The 23,084-nt window shown below is 30.6% G+C and overlaps 2 protein-coding genes across 2 annotated transcripts in view; one reads left to right on the top strand and one right to left on the bottom strand.

Moving 5' to 3' along the window:
• Nucleotides 1-25: 25 nt before the first annotated feature.
• LOC131842017 (androgen-dependent TFPI-regulating protein-like) lies at nucleotides 26-9,240 on the bottom strand. Its single transcript, XM_059190449.1, has 4 exons — nucleotides 9,019-9,240; nucleotides 8,497-8,637; nucleotides 2,931-3,151; nucleotides 26-299 (listed from the first exon to the last, which is right to left on the bottom strand). The coding sequence occupies exons 1-4, from the start codon at nucleotides 9,238-9,240 to the stop codon at nucleotides 26-28; spliced, it is 858 nt and encodes a 285-aa protein (XP_059046432.1).
• Nucleotides 9,241-18,582: 9,342 nt separating this feature from the next.
• The window catches only part of LOC131841921 (pancreatic lipase-related protein 2-like), a 29,169-nt gene continuing 24,667 nt past the window's right edge, over nucleotides 18,583-23,084 (top strand). The window contains exon 1 of the mRNA XM_059190316.1: nucleotides 18,583-18,682. Within this exon, the coding sequence (XP_059046299.1) occupies nucleotides 18,634-18,682 (49 nt within the window). The 5' untranslated portion in view covers nucleotides 18,583-18,633. The remainder of the gene's footprint in view (nucleotides 18,683-23,084) is intronic.

Here is a 23,084-nt window from a genome sequence, read left to right as displayed (position 1 = left end):
ACTAGGGGACTAAATGTAATTAAATTTATGCACCATAGAAAAGTCGAGATATATGTCGTCTTGTATGATGTTTCTTTGTGACAGGACGTATGGACTCTGAAAGTCGGGACGTAGTATGCAATTTTGTAGACCTAGCGAGATCAGTCTTACCCCAAATCATATCATTGATAAACCACTGACAAGTATAATAAAAACTATTTTCTAGAAACACAAAGAACATTAATAATAATAGCTTGAAGGGACTTAGCACCTTGAGAACTGGATAGACGTACTCTTCGTTGAAGACGCAGTTTAGACACCTGATGACAAAATAATAAAATAAAAACATAATAATATGTTGACACGCAAGTTTCAATAAACTAATCGATATACTAAAATTATTTAAGTAAACAACTAAAAAAATTTAGACTGTCTGAGCTTTAGATATTGTTAATTTTTATTTCTCACATGTGAAAATACGAACTTCTAACGAGTCGACTAACAAACTACAAAGTGTACCTAATAGCAAATAATAAATACAAAACTGATGGTTATCTGTGTCGCGTTTATCACAATAATATACGCACAAATGCAGATATATTCTTTAATCTAAGCAAATATTTTCCTGGTATACTTGATTTAATGTTCACGCACATAAAACATTGCATCTCAAATTGATCAAGATTTTAATTCTTGAACTGGATTTAGTAAGCGATTCAATTCAATTCATAGTATTTTATTGTTTATTTCTTCATCTATGTATTTGTTACTCGAAATTCTGAGTTAGTATATATATTACAAATAGTCATTTTGCAATTTTAAGTCGGCATTGCAAATATGCTGCGAATCACCTAAAGGAAATAAATTAGGAGTGGTGTCAAATTGGCCATTAATCATTAAATCCACAAAATTAATACACCCATCCCACATGTGAATTGTCACCTTTGATTCCATACCTATTATTGTTACGTCCTATGTCAGAGATTGCACTGATTCATTAATAACCTTACATTATTGTTTTAGGCTATAATTTACAGGACTATGTTCGCATTCATGACAATTTTAAATGAAATGAATGAATTTTATACGGACACAGTAGAATGGAATAAGACCCAAGTTATTCCATTCTGCTGTGTCCGTATAAAATTCATAGTATAAGCGACCACTCAAACACTAGAACGCGTATATTGTGAATACTTTATGGGGGAAATATATAAATTAAGACAGGAAAAACTGCTCCTTAAAGGAACTAACTTCTCCTAAAGATAATCCCTTTAAGATTTAGGTGTAATAAGATTCAAGTGGAAAAAAATATGCAAATCATCCAATTCTTTTCCGTTTTATCATCACTCGGCTAAGAAAAGATTGCTGTCAGCACATTTGTCTATCTTTTTCATTAGTTCATATGAGATGATGCTCGTTTTCTTTATTTATAAGTACTCAGTTGTTCAAGGTTCATTAAAACGCTTAATATTTGAAGAGTTACGAGTATGTAAACAGATTTTATTTGTTGTAAATCTTATGAAGAATCAAATGAAGAATCTTTAAAAGTTACAACGAGTTGATAGAATGGCAGGCAGTCTGATAAAGTAGGTGATAATATTATTAATTCCTTCATTTTAATTATGTTGTTGTAGTTGCCGAACCCTTGGCAAGTTTCGAAAAAATCATATTATTATTTCATTCTATTTCAAGGTTACAGCCAAGCAAGATCAATAGTGAATAGAGGTAATAGTTGTGTTTTTTTATTATTATAGTTACCATATTTATAGCTAATACAAACACTGACATCTTTGTTATTTATTTTTTATGTGTATCTTGTAATTTTCGCTTATATTATTATGACACAACAAAAACATCAATATCTAACTTCGTAACAGGTCAAATCTATTTGGTAATTCACTTTATGGAATAAAACCCAAATGGGTTAACCAAATGGAATTTATCGACTACTAATATATTAGTAAATACACCTAGTATCGAATTATCCTTGTTCATAAATTTAAGTTAATATGTACTTGTACACCGATATAGACTTTGTAAAAAGTCGTCAACGCAAATACCTCAGTCTCATGTAGTTTAGACTTTAAATAAAGACCAAGTAGCTTACTTCAAAAGTTCGGTTGTAAGGTAGGGTAAAGTAGTGAAGTTACAAGATAGAAGACGTCTTAGTACTCCAAAAACATGAGTGATCACATAATAACGTGATGTCTGTAATGCTGTTTATGCATATAGGTGGCGATTATCACTTATACACAACTGTAAGTTAAGCTCCGCAAAAATAATAATTTCAATACTAGTATTTGGGCAGGCAAATGTATAATTAGACGTTATTAATATATTCTTACACGAATTAGATTAGACAGATAGAACTAGACTATCGTATGATTCGAAATACTGTTCAAAATTGAAATCTATTTTTAAAATAACTCCTTATAGTTTTTTTATGTAATCGACATACCATCAATATAGTTTAACATGGGAAAAATCGTGACGGTTCGCTAGTCCATTGTACATTAATAGATACTTATATACAAACAGCTAACTCTTTATTTGTCTATAAACTTTAGCGCTGTAGCCCTAATAGAATAAACTAATTCCTAACGTGCAATTTGGGAAAACACGGACCAAAGACCCCCGGGCCTAACTGTTGTGCTATCGGGACTCGGAACCCCTGCAAAACGAAATACTATTGTCATGATTTCTTAAAATTAGCTTAAACAGGATATAAGGATATAAATAAAATTTAATTCAAAAGTAGATTTGGTAAATATACTTATAATACTTTGTACCAGACTTCACGAAGGCGGTGCCGCGAAATAAGTTTAAGTTAAATATACTAATGTGAATGTTAATGTAATCTAAACTGAACACCATTAAATTGTATGGTGCGAAAAGTTAATTAATTGTCTTTAACAAAAATAATTACCAATTTAAAAGATATAACTTACGTAATTAAGTAAGCTCCAAGAAATATGAACAGCGGTATTAGGCCATGTAACAGATTGTCCGGACGCTTCCTGGGTACGAGTATTAGGTCTAGTACGACAAAAATTAGAGATACTGTATGCATACAGTGCTGTGTCCAGACGGGTACGAGAATGTCAACAGCTGTAGGTGCGACTAATTCTCGATTTTTATTCCAAAGCCGCCAAAATAATATATCTGCAAACTGTAACAAAAATACCATTTCAATCGAATTAATTATATAATACAATAACTTGAAAAAACGATATATATTTATAAATATAATGGTAATGTTACTAAACTTCCTGCAATTTTGAAACCTTTCAAATAAAGCAATTACGCTGATGTTGCGGGTGCTTAAGAGTGGCGGTAGTCATTTACCATCAGGTGATTTGTAAAAATAAGAATTAAAAATTACGTCCATAGGAGACAAAAATATCCTATATGAAATATTTACTATTTTGCATTTGGAATTTATAATACAGAATTTAGAATTCTAAATAATCATTAAAAGCTATGCAAGTTCCTTGAAGAATAATAATCAAGATTACATAAACCTCGATTCTTATTCTTTTTGAATTTATAAAAACGATTTTTTCTTACAGATTTAGGTATCTTGAAAATATAGTAGTATAATTGTTATATTATATTATTATAAAAAAAAATTAAAAAAATTTCACCACTAAAACGATGACAGAGATTTCACATTAGTCATATTTCATAATGACTTCCGTAAATGGCGTCTACATTAGGAAGAGTAATATTTAAGCTATTTCAGTAGCTTTTGCTAGTTAGTCGACCCGTTTCGTTATTTAATATTTGTTTACTTGATTTTTATTTCAATTAACTTTAAGGTCATAAGTATGTTGTCGATACTGATTTATATTAAAGAACTAGCTTACCCCGTGACTTCGTCTGCGTGGAATTTAACTTTATTTTTCTAAAATAAAAATAGCGTAAGTTACTCGTTATTACATCAGCTACCTGCCAAAAAGTCCCGTTAAAATAGGTTCAGCCATATCAGAGATTAGCCGAAACAAACAGACGGACAGACAAAAATTGAAAAATAATGTTATTTTGGTGTATGTACTGTATTTATATTCATAAGCATATAATAAAAAACAGTTATTTCAATGTTACAAATAGACACTAAAATTTTATTTATATGTATATATATATAAAGCATAGAAACGTAGAAAAATACATTTATTTAGTGTTATAAACTCACGTCGTTTCAATACCAAACCGCTTAACTAATATTCTCTTATGAGAACAGACGAAACGAATGTAATGTAATATCAGTGGGTAGTTATGGTATTGTGGTACTGTATTATTTAAACCTACTGAAATACTATAAACGAGGTGCAGTTTACGTGCATAAAATTGAATGTCAATTTCTTTTGTTAGGTGATTCCTCTTCTTATTCGGAACGCTCTTGACAGAAGTGTCGTGGTCATTGTGTAGTAGAGTGAGAGGCAGATGTCATCCGCCTTACCACAGCTCGCCATTTCACCCTACTGTCTGCTATTCTAGTTCAGTCGTGGAGTGCACCGTTGTTAGACGATACAGCATGAGAAATATATATTTCAAATAATAAATGATGGTATATCCCTCATGACATATCTGATAATTACAACGTTTATATATTAGGTAATATGTAAATTATTACGATAGATTTATAACAAAAAATGTAAACGAATTTGTGTCTCTGAACTTTTATTATACTACTATATACATGAATGTTGTTGTTACGATGTCTGTTACCCATTTACTTTTAAACGACATACGGTTCGTCGTCATATTATATTTATACATAAGGATACCTATTCTACCGAATATACCAGAAACAGGGAGTAAAAATGATGCACTCTATTTAACAGACTATGAAATAAAGTGAGTCAAACCGTCTGACTGCCTATTTATTTTTTACGTTTTCAACGACTAAACGCTTGAAAGTTTTGACATGAAAATTGACTGTAGGTACTAGGAAAACGACGACGAGGACTAAGTTATGTGTTAAAAAAATAACTGGGGTACGATGACATAGGGGATAATGGTTTGTACAGACGAAGTCAAATGACGAAGCGAGTAAAAGCTAATAAAATGTATGGACTCAAAACTTAATAAGCTTATTTTTTAATCTTTCACATTTAGTATACGTTGTTGGTATAGTTAAACAGGTTTCTAACACGAATAATCCTAGGTAAATAAAGTTATTTACCTCTCTCAACGTTTCGTATAGATTGCATTAGCAGAAGTCACGAGCTGATTGAAGTAACAGCGATGTTAATGTCGACATGTTGTATCCACAGTTGCTTTCTCATAACAGTGTTGATAGCAGTTTATTCAACTAGCGTGACTGGATTGTGTCGTGATTTTTCGTTGAACAATGTAGTGCTAGTAGTTGAATAAACTGCTGGTAACTATCAGCACTGTTATGAGAAAGCAACAGTGAATACAACTCCTAGACCCCAAGTCTGTATATTCTGGATTATGATAATAATAATAATAATAAACCAGGACAATTCACACTGCGCCATGGAAGCGACGAGGATTATTATAATAACCCCGTTGCTAGCAATGCACCACGTCAAGTTGATCTCCACGTGGTCCATGATAGAAACCAGCGTGATAAATTCATGGTGAAGTTACCACGATGGCCTAAGTGACCTGTCCTCATGCATATCTTATCATTCTCCACTGGTGCCCCCTTCCATTATCATTCATAAGAAATCCCAATTTAAGTAGAGGTTGTGCTACAAATATGTATTTACAATTTTTTGTAAATACTTATGTAAGATAGATAAAAAAATACCTTGATGAATACAAACTACCATACTCATGAATATAAATATTTGTACGGTGCCAGTAATCGAAACCGCGACCATCAGAAGTAAGGCGGTTTGCTAAACCGCTAGACCATCGAGGACATGAAGCTAATATAACTAGCGACAAACACATAAATGAACAAATAATAAAATGCATGTCGTACATGTATGTACGTGCAATAAACAAAACAATGCTTATTTAATATCAATGAACATGTTTAATTGTTATTCTACAGTTTTATGCACTATTATTATAATTTACACACACATACATACATACATACGAAGTATAATACCATATGTTCTTTTTTATGGAATTCACTGTCTATAGACGATGTATTAGACTATATACTTTTATTCTTGTATTTGTATAGGTCAAAAGTAACTTTAAATCCCAAATTTGATTATAAATAATCAGAGAATTCGTAACTCTATAACTTCTTTGTTTGTGAACCAATTTGAATAAATTGTAAATAAAACTTACTACACTATTTTAGTACCACCGAATTCACTCCGGTTAATCTATTTCTTAAATTAATACGCGCAAACTTAAAGACAAAACTTCTAAATAATATTGTTTTGGGTTTTATTAAATTAATAATGTCCCGATTTTCTCGACTATCTTCCATATATAGACAGCGATTCAATCATATTTTTATTATATGTATATATTTAAACAGACGTAGGTACTTACGTATGTAACTACGTTTAGGATTTTGTCAGCTCTCATTTGTTAGTCTAAATTATAATAATTTATAAAATATTTGCTCTTGTTTACAATTTAGAGTTTTGGATAATTTTAAGATATCGCTACGATAAGAGCAATCAAGGACAAAGCGCTGAGTTCTAAACCTATCGGACACACCTGAAGCCACAATCAGTAAACCCTAAAATATTGAAATATTACAGCTATTTTGTTCGCAATTCTTTTATGTAATTACTCATTCCGATTATTTAATCAAATATATATAAGAAGGTTAGGAACTTTGTAACAGCTGGGACCCTATCACATATAGTCCAACATTACCAACGTATATGAGACTCTAATATAAAGTTAACTGTATGAAGCTGAAACAGGTGACGGTAACTGCAAATAATTTGCGAAACTCCTAACATGCTTGCACATCCCGCATCTTCACAGATAAATATCATAACAACCCATTATCATTCTACCGGTACCCGTCTATGCTTAGCAAGAAAAATTCACCCTAGTATTACCATGGGCATACAATTACCTTGGTATAGAGCGATGTTTCCCAATTAGTGGTACGCGTACCCCTAGGCGTACGTAAAGTTGTATCAAGAGGTACGTGCGGCTATCAGTAAAATAAACATACTCACAAACTTTCACATTTATAATATTAGTGTGATTGCTACAATAAGGGGTACGCGATGTTTGAGGTGTTTTTTGAAATGGTACGCAGCAAAAATGAATTGGGAACCACTGGTATAGAGTTATATCTATATTTTATATATTTGACGGCGTCGGTGGTCTAGTGTTTTAGCACACCGCTTTATATCCAATGGTCGCGGGATCGATTCCTCGCACGGTATACATATTTGTATATATGAGTATGATTGATTATATCGGTTTGGGGTTTTCTATGTATGTTAGGTATGTATTTATAAAAAAAATATCAAAGTATATATCATATCAGTTGTCTAGTATCCTTAACACAAGTTCTGATTACCGTGTGACTAGATGGCGCTGTGTTAATTGTTCAAGCGTATTTATTATTATTTATTATTAATCTATTATACGAAAAGCAAAGTTGGAAGAAGTTAACATAAGTACATATACATATGTATCTATAAAATCAAATTAAGTTTGTACCAGCAAATATCTGAAGTCTCGGACAAAACTTTGGATTTGTCATTTTATATTAGTCCTGAACCACCCGCTTCTAATTGACTCCCTGTAATATGTACAACTAAAAGTCGTCGTCTTGTCTAGTCTCTTGTACAATCTTTTCACAATGCATACCTACTGCAGCTTATAACACATAGTATATTGCTATTCTTACAACACTGGTACTTACTTAACTTCTTATAATAAAAGGAGGATCTATCATTAGATACCAGGTCTTTTGCCAAGCGGTTTGTTATACAATTGCAATTCAAGTTTTCTTTTAGTTTATTTATATATTTTTCATTCATCATTGTATATTTATATACCGTACCCTTAGCTTCCTTTTGCGAATCTTGGGTATATTGAATGCTGATGCATCATTGTATGTTTATTTACGTAAGTACAAAATCTTACGTGTGTTGATAGATAACTATGTCAGTCACCTTTGAGTTATATATATTTAGATATTATATTGTACATCAAATCAAAATCAAACTTTATATACCACAAAATATGGTTACTATTTTAAAGGGAACATTAGCCTCAAATGCTATTTCTACACAAAAAACATTAGAGCACTCTTAGTTTAAAACAGTGTTTTCCAAACTTTTTAGTACCATGCCCCACCTTAGCCTTTTTTAAAATCTTTAACAGCCCCCGAAAGAAATATCACTAGGAAATTGATAAAAAAAATTAAAACGGTATAATAAAAATTGAAATTCACTTTCCATATAATTTTTATAAAGAGCATTGCCCCACCTTCCTTTAACAATCAAATCTATGGGGCGTGGGCCCCACGTTGGAAAACACTGGTCCAAAACATTGTAATAAACTGTTGTTTGTAAACAGCTATTTATCTACATATACACTTACGGCAGTAGTCGGAAGCAGTATGCTGGTGAAACATATAAATCGAACTTGATTAAGTACTTTAACGTGGCGCTGGTCAGCTTCACCGTTCAGTGCTCGCCAATCACAATAAATACATGCTGGTAGGTATCCCATTGTTAAGAACTGTGATCAATATTAGCATTAATTTTATATTTCAGTTAAACCAAAAGACAAAATAAACCATACATGTCACTAATATATATAAAAAATAAGAAATTAAAAAAATATAAATCCAACAAAATCAAATATATATAATATTCATAGTAATAGACAATATCGTCAAAATAAAAGAAAATTAATATTAGAATATTAAAAATATTTATAATTTAACTCAAATCAAAAATACAAATAATTTGCAAAATAAAATACATAAAAGTTACACATTTATAGGCCGTTTTATTTTATGATGCACGATTATTTTACTACTATACATTATTAATATTTATCAATTCCATTTAAGGTGACACTTGAATGAAACATAAAAATAGATGCATTTCTACTTACATTGAACCATGACGTAATGAATTTCCATCTGTATTGCTGATATGGCCACAATGTCGGATCCGCAGCTTCACTAAAGTTTATGTTTAATAACTTGAATGTCATGACAACTAAATGAATTAATGCTAGACTATATATCCACAACCTTAATATGATTACTTTATTATTTCTTATACATTTTTTCGACACTTCATTAGAATTAAACAATCTCGGAATACGGCTCATCTTACAGGATAACCGTATCGTTTGTAAGGTACACGAATAATGATCTTAAACACTTACCTGGTGCTGTGTTAAATATTGCAAAACAAATTAGACGCTCCAAACATAACTGACGTAATACAAACTTGACAATACTCATTGACTTAGAGACAGACATCAAAAAAAAATCTATGTCTATTTTTTGGTATTTACCAAAAAATAGATATTGATATTTTTACATATTAAAATTTTTAATATATTAATGGTAATAATCGGTATAAACTACAGTAGTGAAATTAAGCGGTATTGAGACATGACTCCTCAGTCCTCATCAATAGCAACGCTTTAAGAATGTCACTAATTTCAACACACGTTGAAATTATGACGTTATAAGGTACCACTCATTTTGCATACAAAATTTCCATTAATTGGGCGTCAGATTATTTGCAATTCCAGTTACATAAAAAAGACAAATATTCTATATACCTGACGACATTGAGATCTAAAACAAGATTACAAAACTAAAAGTTGCCTTACGCATATTATATTTAATACAACTCATAATGATAATATTATGATTAACATAAAAAAAGAAATTTAGTTGAGTTTCTTGCCAGTTCTCCTCAATTGAATCTGGCATATTAATACAAAAATATTTTTTTTACACAGGGAACATTCTCATGGAGACCCGCCCGCCCGAGGAGAGGTAAATGGGTACTGCCGAAAACCCCAAGGTGTTCCTTCTCTTAAACTTTTGTCAGAGTTACGTTACGGAAGTGCGCAAGCAATCTTCTGCAACCCAGAAATATATATATATATATATATATATATATATATATAATTATACAGGTCAATATTAGAGCAGTATATCTCAACCCCAAATAATAAAATACAACGGCAAGACACCGATAATTATTATTTACTTACATAAACTGTATAATATTCATCGTCTAATTCTTACTATAAGGAGTGTTTAGTGCCACGTAGACAGAGCCGAAGTTAATAGTGTAGAAGAATAAATTTGTGGCCTATTTTTGTCTTGGACAGGTAACTTATGAGCATTATCCATTTGACCAATTAACTTATAAATATATACCAACTACGCAATCGGTACAGTTCTAATATTTCCATAGACGATTCAAATATAAGCGTAAAATTTATAATATAAATTTTATCCTTTTTTATTTATATTTATGGTCATTACACAAATTTGTTTAAACGAGTCTTTTTTATTTGTATAAATAATTTTGGTGCAGTTCAAATTGAAAATTATACATTGTTATGCGTAAAGACCCAAGCCCCTGGTTCACAAATATGTCTTCTGTTGTATTTATTGAGGTTCAATATGTACATGAGGTGCATACAAATTTTAATTAAGCGATAGTTCACAAAGGTCGGTCTTCCTTATTTCATTCGTTGTATGGAGGAAATATACAAGTAGGTGCAGCGGAAATAGGTACTCGTACATTGAGTATTAAATATTTATTTACTACATACAAGAAAAGCTTTTATGCTGTGTGTTGACACCTGCAACCAATTTAATATAAATTTATCTAAATAAGTATAACCCTTTAGATAAGATAGATTTTTCATAGATAAGAAATAAAGTAGTTATAATATTTTTTACATTTAAAGTGGAAAAATTATCCTTTGTCTATAGATATATATATACATATAACCCAAAAAAATATTTATCATATGTTATAAACACTGAAATTCCTAGTTCGAAATGGAAAAATCTTTTAGAACTGCACAGCCCATTTATCCAGGAAGGCTATAGTTTAAATAACGTCACGCATATACGACTAATAAACAAAAAGGAGCTGAGGATCGATGAAAAATGTTACAAATCTAGGAAAAAGTGACGCAAACGAAGTAGTGCGATTTCCCTAGTATATTAAGCAGTAATATATCACTAGCTGTAATTCACGGGTTTGTCCATTTATTTAAAAACTAGCAAATATACATTCACATGAAATAGGTAGGTTAGTGGGATTCCCTAACAACTCACTTATTTGCTCTTGCCAAATATTGAATAAATGTAAAAATACACTGACAATTGGTCGTCATAAGGTATAGTATCATCTACCTATTCGCACATTCATTCTACGAAGCAAAATATTGCAAATTGTTATTATAAATGTTTCTTGTCATATCTTAATACTGGATAATATGATAGCTTCCAAAAAATCTCTGAATGATAATCATAATATGTACTTTTAAAGTTCATGATCGTGAGTCGCACTAAACAGACATTTGTATACATGAATATGATTGTTCGTATTTATCTGAGCTTTTTCTATATATAATATAGATGTATCTATAAAAAATGTATTTAAATATCACCAGTTGATTAGTACTCATTATACAAGTAATGATTCGCTTGGGTTTAGGTGGCGCTATGTGAATTATCCTCAGGTATTGTATTTATAACATATATAAGTACTATTCTCTTATCTATTCCAACTTAGTAAATATATTATTATTGTAGTGCTGTATTATTTTTCTTTGCAAAGTTATTTATCGTGTGTCTATATCATGCGTGTATGGTACAGCTTATACAAATAATCATACAACACAGCATAGCTAAACGTTTATCTAAAAGTACTGGATAATCAGAAAAATAAATACATAGATATTTAGTCGAGGATTATTATGATAGGTGCTAATGTATTTATTCCTGTTTTCTTATAAATTTTTGTCAATACTTTAAATTATCACGAATTATTCAAAATGAAATAATAGCCACCTATTTCTTACTTTTCTTTTTTACTCTTACTCATACATAAAGGAAAATAATGTGTATGTACCTAGATTTTGAATAAAAAGTATATTACATTTATCCGTTTAAAACAATATTTTTTTCAAATGGCATTCTCAATTATTAAAAATATCGTACAATATTAACTTCACATATACAGAATTGAGAATCCCTTCCTTCCTGAAGTCGGTTGAAAAGGTAAATAGAGCAGAAAAAACTACGATAAGCAAGATTTTCTTTTGTTTGGGCACGGACTGTGCAGAAAAGAAAGTTGCAAAGCTGTGTACTACTTTAAGCACCTATCCAGCGACATTTTTACTTTACTTTTCAAGCTCCAGGCACTATTTTAGACTACAGTCTCGCCAAAGAGACAAAAAAAGTAATATTACTGACAAACTTCTCTTCATCTGTAAAGAAATGGTAATTTGCAGGAATAACACAAATCTGTAAGTAGGTAATGTATACCTACATACCTATATTATATAAAATTAATTATCTGTAACAAAAACTGAAACTGAAAACCCCTGAAACAAATAAATTATTAATTTGTATTTTTCTTGTTACATTTTTATGTTAATATTAAAAGTAGATACCGTCAAAAATAAAACAAAAGAATGATGAACGAAACTGGTACAAAAGGCAGTATTATCGCTAATACAATATCTTTCAGACAAATTTAGGAAAGAGAGTATTTATACCTTTAACCGAAACATAATTTACAAAGCAAGCTGTTTGTTACTGAAATAGGTAGACAGACCTCTCAGACTGATCTCCATCCACGAGAATGACTTTGTACAAAGCCTACCTCAGTATACCTTTAGATCTTTGACCTTCCTCATCTCAAGTTAATGAACCAATCTACGTGACGATTGCTATATTTACATATTCAATCAGGAGGTCAACGGACACACATTAATTTCTAAACTTGTAATTTCTTTAAACTGTTTGTTCAGTTGACATAACAATAACGGTCTACTACCGAGAGATTGATTTCTAAAACGTTTAACATAGTATTTATACGTGTTGGCGAGACTAACAACACAAGGAGACTAATACCAAATATATATAGTATATAATGAAAAAGTAATTTGGTATTTACAAATATAGACTTCTAATATAACTGATAATTATATCCCAAATACAAATATGTTCTTGTTCAACATATTGGTACTTCTGCATTATTTTTGTTTTAAACAATGACTGCAACTGTCGAGTTAATGTTATAAGTATTACTAAACACAGCGCCGCTTGCTTTTCGGTTCTACCGGCGGCTTAAATGAATTGCTATTATCACATCATTAGGCGTTTAATATATAACTATGGACCATATACTAAGCACCTACCCATACACTTATATTATTACATTATATGCCTCCCTACATTAACAATAATACAATTAAGTATTCAAATCATATTAATTAACTACTTATATATATCTGTATAGCCTTTATACCTATTTAGTTTTTACATTTTCGCAAGATGGTGCGTTCTCTCGCGCCGACCCTATAGTTCCACTTCTCCTGGAAATTTCTAATCCTTCCATGTATATTAAGCGAAATAGAAAATTAAAAATATTTTTGCCATCTATAGATATACTAGCAAAGTATTAAAATTCTACTATACAATAAGTTCCCCAATTAACCGGTAGATGTCGCTGAATGTACTTATTATTTTTTTTGTTATTTTAATTATACTTATTTTCGTAGATAATTATTTAGCGTATTATAATTAATACTTATATACACATTAAATATATATATTAAAATATTAATGAATATGATACAGAAAGTGAACCGTTTCTATTAGGTCTCTTAAATTAATACGACAGTAATTACAGGAAACAAGCTACCCACCCCGGCTTGTCACGGGTAGGTACATCCGTCTCCTACTCAAGAAGAAAATTGAATATGAAATCTTCTCTTTACATATATGTATATGTATTAACATGTAGACATAGCTAAAGCAATATAAAATACTAAAGAACTAACCGTCAACCAATGTCAATATTTTTATACGATTTTTCAAAAATTCTCTTTCATATCAAATAAAAAAATTAGACAAATAGGTATATACGTTCTCAAGAGATGCGTCTAATAGCGTTACAGATGTTTTAATATTGGCTGAACGGAACACACGATCATGAATCTTAACGGGATTTCTTTATTTCACTGCAAATAAATGTAACTGCATGTTTTAACTACTAGAACTTATTTAAGTTCTCGCACCTATTCCATCCGTCCCATCGTTCCGTATAGATTTTCGTAAAAACGGGACATATCATGTCCAGCTGGGACTGGGATTGAAATTTGTTATATAGGTGAAATGGACGTCCTATGATATCGACGATTACCAACGGATACATAACAGATAAGATAATATTATATGCATTCTTTTTTTCTTTACAGGTACAGCATTAAAGTGTACGGTCCTCGAAGATATGCTTTTTGTAGTCGATTTTTATATATTTACTAGCTGACCCCGCAAACATTGTTTCGTCATATAAATTAAAATAGCTATTATAAAAAAGGGATCGGTGATAGAAGATTGAAAATTTAGGATTTTATGTAATTTTTAATGAAAATAAAAAGAAATTGTACAAATAATTAAAAATAATTGTTTGTGGTTGACAACCTTTATAATTTAGTGGTGTGAAAAATAGACAGTAGCAGATTCTCAAACATACTGAATATGCATATAAAATTTCATAAAAGTCGGCCAAGCCGTTTCGGAGGAGTATGGTAACTAACTTTGTGACACGAGAATTTTATATATTAGATTGGGAATATCTGCGGCTAATATCTTGAGTTCTGTTATTTATCATTACATTACTGGGTTCTTAGGGATAGTAAATAATAGAGCTAAAGAATACCGCAAATGCACCAGCAGATGTTTACTACATCTGTTGGTACTTTCGCACATCTGTTTCAGTTTTTAATTTGTTGCGTTGCACTTCATCGTAGATATAATATTGATATGCTGTATATATGTACATGGATATAGTCTCTGAACACGTAAGACGTAAGAAAAATATATGAAAAACTAAAACAATTACTTGTGTTATGTTATCTGTAAATAGAAAAATAAAATTACTAGGTACAATATAACAATAACAAAAATTATAATACATGTTAATAAATTATTCCCTATTATTGCGCAGTTGCAAAGGAAGTTTTTAAAGAAACCTTTGCTAATAATATAATTATAAATATGAAAATAAGTAACTTTGTTGATATCATAATATTAAAAACAGATAATTTGTGATAGAGAACTATATAGGTTACATTAATCAAATAACATATACATAGGTCAAATAAACAAATTCAGCACGTAATTTGGTAATCACATAAGCATACTAATATAAAGAACGCGAAAGTTTGTGAGTATGAATGTATATATAAATGGATGGATATTTATGACTCTTTTACGCAAAAACTACTGAACGGATTTTGATGAAACTTTAGAGTGATTTAGCATATACTAACTAACATACTAGCTTATATATGACTATCACATTCTAAATTTGAATTTTCATGGGAGTGAAATCGCCGGCACAGCTTGTGACCTATAAAAATAGAAAAATAAAATTACCTATATACAATATCAAATATTACGACAAATATTTATAAATTATTCCCTATATACCAACCTATTACGCGGCTGATAAGGAAGATTTTAAAAATATCTTTGCTAATATTATAAATATGAATATGAGTAACTTTGCTGATAATATTTATCGCAAGAAGGGAAGGGCCTGTTACAAAGTAAGGCTCCATAATCCAATGCCCCGTTGCTATCAATGTACCATCTCGACGCCTACGATAGCTGGACCATCCTGCTTAATTTCTGAACTGAGATAACTTCATCCTATCATCCTTTACTACTACCCCGCCAGCGCCTCCCAGCGCTGCACTGCACCTGCACCAGTTCATCCATAAAAAAATTCATAACACATTTCTAATTATGTAAAACTAATGCAGCAATGGAACACACAAGTACCTATCAGTGCGCTTTCAAAACGACTCGCTTCATCAACTTCCCTACTCTTTTTTTAAACCAACTCCATAGATCGACATTGCAATGAACTGGTTCGTAAATCATATCTACTCTTTGAATTGTACTCTACGTAGGAACGTATTAACGCGTTCGTATACGTATATATATATCGTGTTCATTGTATTAACTAAACGGTAATGTAATCAATTTATTCGATTTACTCTCGATTGCATTTCAAAAGAGCAACACATCCAATCCACATGATGATTGATATTGAGATGAAACTTAGTACATTTGTCTGACCACATTTATATTTTTTTGTGATATTGTAATGAATTAACCCTAGGTGATAAGTGTTGTCCACCCCTAACATTTATTTTGTATTTTTAGGCAATATTTATTTTTTTTTAAAAATTACATACTATCCAAAATTTTCAACATTCTTCTATCAACAAAAAGTTTTCCCTATTTTTTAATAGCGATTTTAATTTATATGGCAAAACAACGTTTGCGGGGTTCGGTAATATAGTTGATACAAAAACCTAAACCTCATACCATCAGGTGACCCGTCAGCTCGTTTGTCATTCCAATAGCATAAAAAATAAACATATTGATTTTTATATAAACTACAAATTCTATACGAACTTTTCTGTCAAAATTTTCTGTTCTATATTTATTTATTAGAACGATGTGTCCTTTATTATAATTTGCCAACAAAGCGTGAAATACATATTGGCAAGATAAAGCTTTATTGTATTATTGTATTATCGCTCATGCCTAACATATACATTATCATGTTATCTAATATAAGTAGTACCAATTATCTACTACTCTGAATCTTACTACAACAAAATTGTATTTTTTTAGTATTTAATTCAGTAATCAATACTTTTATACTATATTATAAATGCGAAAGCTTATCTTTGTTATCTTTCCACTAATCATAGCAACCGCAAACACCTATATTTTACATTTATGTTATGTATTATGTGTGTATATGATTATACATATGTCACGGTCTATTATAATGTTTTATACCTCGACCTCTTCTCAGTTCTAAGGTTGTATGGAAGATCACTATTTAGACATAAGGCCAGGCTTTGTTACCTCTTTGCCTTGTTTATTATAAGAATATTTAGTTATCTTATTTGCATAGCTGTTTATGTAACAATACTTTTTAGGAAAAAAAATTAAGAATAAAGTAGGTACAATGTCATACCTACTTTCTTCTTAATTTGCAAATAAAAAGTTTTTTGCTTTATTTTACATATTCAAAAAGATTTGGTTTTTATCAAATCATTAAAACATAAATCCGTATTGATGTTACCAGGGACTGCCTTTTCGTTCAACATTATAACAGACAACTTATGTTTATCCTCATAATACAATCAATCTTCAGGTAAAATTTCATTGTTTAGTAGTAAAAAGGTAACAAACAGACAAATGAACTAATATTTTTGCACTTACAATATTATACGAAACTAGCTGTCCCGGCAAACGTTGTTTTGCCTTAAAATAAAAAAAAAATTTAGAGGTGGACTACCCCTAACATTTAGGGGGATGAAAAATAGATGTTGGCCGATTCTCAGACCTACTCAATACGCTCACAAAATTTCATGAGAATCGGTCAAGCCGTTTCGGAGGAGTATGGGAACGAAAACTGTGACACGAGAATTTTATATATAAGATAGTATGGAATGTGGAAATGTGTATATAAGTGTGGAATTATTGACATGTGGTCATTTTATTTGCAAGATAATTATATTGGAACTTGTATGTTTCTCAAGTTCAAAACTAATCGTAATATTTATGTATATTCTTATTGCACACCTAATGGCATAGGAACAATATTTACATTTTCTGTAGGTTTTATATAAATTTATACGCACTTATTTTATTTTATATGTATGCTAGTCTGTAAGGTAGATATTTATGTATAATATGGGCAAAATTTTGCTAAACAAATAAAATTATGATGCCTGAATTAAAATTTAAAAAAAATTAAAGTTACCATGAAAAACACCACGGATATCCCGTCATGTGATTCTGTGTGTTCTATGTTTCTATATATGCTTGCTCTCATATGTGGCTATTCTGAGGAATTAGGATGTCATAATTCTGTAGTTTATAATTTGTTTATAAAATATGTTATAATCTTCATAAAACATTAAGATTCCAGTTGATTTCTTTATTGACTTTGTTTTTTAATGGATTAGGGAATACATTTTCTTAACAATTAATTTTGTTTATAGATGATAATAATTTTAATAGGTACAGCTGACGTTGCGACACCCATCGCTGTCAGATTTCCATTACTTCAGTGACAGCCCCATGATGTCAAATCCGTATCTACTCTACATTAAGAGCACTCTCGTCTCTAATTAGAGATTAATTGAATCAGGGTGCGTCAGAGAGCCCTTTGTCGGTTACTACATAAAAGACCCTCTTCATCAAACCAAACCCCAAAAATAAGTGCTTGATTATCTGCGCCATAAGTAGTCGGGTAGTGTGCCACTATGACTTCATTGTAATAAACTGCTGCATTTCTAGTAGGAATTTGAAATTCGTTGTTTTGGAATGCCTCTGTACTGTTTGGAGGTATAGGTATATTAGTCAGTTAGCGGCCGCGCGTTCTCGGCGTCGCACGTTTGGCCCATAGCGCCATGTTTCGCGTAGTGACGGACGGTTGGAAGCGGTATTGGTGGGGAACAGGTACGGAACAAGCAATCACGACTTCCTCAATAAAGTACCAAATTATCTGTACCAATGTGAGAAAACATGTATGTAGGGCTATGAATTTTCTACATTTCCCGCGTGACATAATATTTTTTTTCCGCGAAACCGTCGCATGGCAGCGTATTTCTCACTTACAACGGCTTAAGATAATAGACATCTCTTGTCGTAAGTAGGTCAGTGTAGCATATACTCTTGTGTTTTTTCTTCTTGACTTTTGAGTGTAAGAAATAAAATATTAATATAATTCGCGCCATGTGAAGGGGTGCTAAAAAATTCAAAATACCACTTGCAACTAAAGTTGTAACTATTTACGTCTGACATTCGGCACGCTTCGGCGCGCTTTCGTGAAATTCCGGCGCACGTGGTTACAATGCAATGGGGAACCGTCAGTTAGTTTGTAAAAGGTTATTCATAATAAATTCGCACTATTAGCTAACAACATTAATATACATCGGTAATAATTAATTATTATATCAATAATTTATCAATTTCCTTCAATAATCATTATTCACATCAGTACAATATGTTATTTATTATATAAATACGTAAGTAAGTAATCATAATTTAGTTACAAGATTGTATCATCATACGTTTATGAATGTAGTGATTACAACCAGACAACCTTCACCGTCATCATGCCATTTTCTAAAAACGTGTCTTCATGGCATAATTGTTGTAGGTAACATAATTATTGATAATGTTGTACCTAACATTATATTATATTCTGCAATAATGGATATAATATCGAGGTAAATGATTATTATCTATTTCATTGTATTAATAAACTGGAGTAAAGTATTGGATATTTAGATTGGATTGAATGAAATAGTTTCTTGCAAATAATTATACTAGCTGACCCGCGACTTCGTCTGCTTTGTTGAGATAAAAATAGCATATATAATGTTGGTCTTTAGGAAATATTCTATCGTCATGTCAAATTTCATTGAGATGCGCTGCACACATGCCGTTACTCGTGAAAAGGTAATAAACAACAAATTAGAAATGTATAATATTAGTATAGTATAGATGTAGATATAGTACGTCAGTTACTTTGTAGATATAGTATTACTATGAGTACATATAGTAAACTATAGGTAGGTAGGTATTCATATCTTACCCATATTTACCTACATTGATTTACATTTGGGTATTACCTATGTGATATCTTCACATTTTTATGGAAATGATATATATGTTATTATAGAAATGAACCGATCAACATATCTAAGTTCTGTTACATCGGTACCCTATTTTTTTTATCTACCCTATTTTATATTTAGAAATCTAACCAGCGGCTTGATTATGTATTGGTGTTTGTTACTATAAACTTTCAATTGTAACAGATTCAAAATCAAGTCTTGCGATTTTCTATGAATCATTTAAAAGGCGATGAAAGGTAAACGGAATGGTTCATAATAACTTTAACTGAAATAAATGGTACTTACATACCTAATTCCAAAATTTTTATCTGATTTAATTGCTTGGAGGTTTGATGAACCCGATGATAGTCCCCGTTACTATCTACAATCGTATACTACATGCAATCCCCATGATCCCCATCCCACCTAAACTAGAGCAGTTCCTAGTTATGAACGAAAAGCTAAGAGTTAAATCATTTCAATTAGTCCATTGTAACTATTTTTAGAGGACATGAACATGGTAGTTACCAGAGGGCATGTGGAAGATACTACAATGCTAACAATGAATAGTGCTCATTGCTATGGCCAAGACAATATACTATACTACACCTAATACTAATGTCGTCAGAATTATCATAAAGGAAGTTCTTACGCTACCTATTATGGTTATAGAAGAAAAATGCAATATACCTATTATGATAAATATTAAAATGATACTAGCTGACTCCTCAAACGTTGTTTTGCCATGTAAATTATGAGTAAAATTACTATTAAAAAATAGGACCAACCATAAGCTGTTTTGGAGGAATATGGTAATGGTATGGTATGCTAACATTGTGACACAACAATTTTATATAGGTATAAGTTTTCTGACCAAAAGTTGTGTCTTATTTATTTATTACACTTTATCGCACCAAACATATTATACAAGAATTATACTTAACAGAATAATTAATGTACAAATTATGGTCTAATAGCTCAAGAGACTCATCAATTGATATATAAATTCTACCCTCCTTTTCTTCGCAAAAATTAAGATATTTATTTTTCTGAGCTAAAATAGACCCTACATTTTAAATTACACCTGTTACAACATATTGATGAAAACTATACTTTTGCGTTATATGTACAAATATACTTTTAGACAGAGAGTTACGAGTATATATAAAAATCCTCCGAAACTGCTTGACCGATTTCTATGACATTTTACATGCATATTCCTTAGGTCTGAGAATTGTCTACTATCCATTTTTCATACCCTTAGATGATACGGTTGATCCACCCCTAACATTTTTTTAACAATATGTTTCTTGTATAACGTGGCATTAAAAATACATACAAGGTTGTTTTCACCTTTCTATCACCAATCCCCCTTTTTTAATAGCGATTTTAAATTATATGACAAAACGGTTGTGGGGAAAGCTAGTAAAATATAAAAACTGCGCTAATAAAGATTATTAATTATTTTTTTAATTTTCTATACATATAAAATGAAGACAATTTTACTTGCAATGTTATATACCTCTATGTGTGTGAGGAGATTACATATTATCCTTTTTTGTTTTTTTTGCTTGGCCATTGTCCCATTTGTTTGGGTTCAGCGTTTCTTAAGTCCCTATTTATCATATGTGGCGGGGTCTGCCGTATTCTGATTATATTTTAGATATTCTTTTTTTTCTTTTATATTTAATGAAGATAATTAATTTTAGTGGGATAATAGGGCAAACAGTTCTGCTAAATATATTAGTTACACTATGCGAAGCAGCATGGGTAAACGTAATCATAGATAACATCACGTATATTCATATATGTAAAAAAATAATATAAGAGTGATCACTCACGTACTTGACGTAACGTCATTATAGCTAACTTTGTTATCTATATAAAAACAATAACCTCTAATACTACATAAAATATTTTTATTTGTTTATATACACGTAATAAAACTTATGTGTATGCGTATATATAAAATATATGAAACTATAAATTAAATGTTTTCAATTGAAACTTGTACTAATACTAATTTTATTATTGTTTTTCGAAATTAGTGAAAGCTACTTATAATAATAAATATGCGACTAATAAATATTACGAATATTTTGAAAATAGCGATATATTTTCTCTATGAATCTGTGTAAATAAAATATTATTGTACGGCATATTTACAATTTATAAGCAATTGTGTGCATAAATTGCTTTTGAAGGTTTTGTTTACGTATGTTAGTCCGCTTCAATTAAATCAAAATAATTTTCGCGTGACATGGTGCAAGTTGATCTTTTTTAGGAACATTCCTTCAATTTATGACATATTATATAATTTCAATTTTATTCATTTCTCATAAGGGCGGTGCCAACTCTGATGAAATAATGTTAATTGCTCTATAATTAAAACAGTTGAACGTTTCATAACATTATTTTTAAAAGATTATTTTTATCATAAACTATCCCTGAAATTTACTTCCAGGCTTTTACACCACTTTAGTATAGTTATGTAATATTACCTTATCTGTGGTACAATGTTTGTATTTTCATATTAAGTCGTCCTACCGAATATATTCCCTACAAATTACAACTTATTGGATAACCTGTTTTATTATACCTTGTTTTATTAAATCCTTGAGCATATTAATTAGCGGTTTCAATGTCATGTAACAGGTTTTTAGTCCAGCTGACTCCAGCAATTTAAATTCGATTGCTACAAAATATCTACCTATCTACGTATATTTCAAGAAGATAAATCACATGTAAAAACAATAAGTTTCTTATTCTTGTCAGAAGGTCGGTGAGTGGTCGTTATTTTTTATAAGCAATTTTATTTTTCCCTTATATATACATACATATACATGTCATTTATGTAAACACATACATACCAAATGGCTTCATTGCAATAGAGTTACCTTCTTGTGTTGATTCTTCTAATTACTTCACAATGGAATCCGATTATTCTTAAGAAACTTAAATTGTACTATATGTATGTATGTCACTTTACTAAGTTTCCACATCTACCTAAAAATACAGAAGAATACAAGAATATTACAAGAAACATACAAAATTCACGTCATTCCTTTTTATATTAAATTACTAGATTTTATACCTATTCTATATATCTTACAAAAGGTAAGGAAGACGGATGGGTAATGTTATTCAATTTTAGAAGGAAAGGGTATGGGAACTTATCCTATGGAATATAAAAAGGAAGCATAATGCTTTAATATTTACAAGATTGCGCAAATAGTAAT

Source organism: Achroia grisella, unplaced genomic scaffold (genome assembly GCF_030625045.1).
Source record: "Achroia grisella isolate CSIRO2021 unplaced genomic scaffold, CSIRO_AGI_Agris_v1 utg204, whole genome shotgun sequence".
Taxonomy (NCBI): Eukaryota; Metazoa; Arthropoda; class Insecta; order Lepidoptera; family Pyralidae; genus Achroia; species Achroia grisella.
Note: the sequence above shows the minus strand (reverse complement) of the source record. Positions and strands in the feature narration are given on the sequence as shown.

Coding starts and splice junctions, on each gene's coding strand:
- LOC131842017 (XM_059190449.1), bottom strand. CDS start 9,240: ATGAGCCGTATTCCGAGATTGTTTAATTCTAATGAAGTGTCGAAAAAA. Junction 8,638..9,018: donor TCATTACGTCATGGTTCAAT/GTAAGTAGAAAT, acceptor TATTGATCACAG/TTCTTAACAATGGGATACCT. Junction 3,152..8,496: donor TACTGCTTCCGACTACTGCC/GTAAGTGTATAT, acceptor TTTTTGTTACAG/TTTGCAGATATATTATTTTG.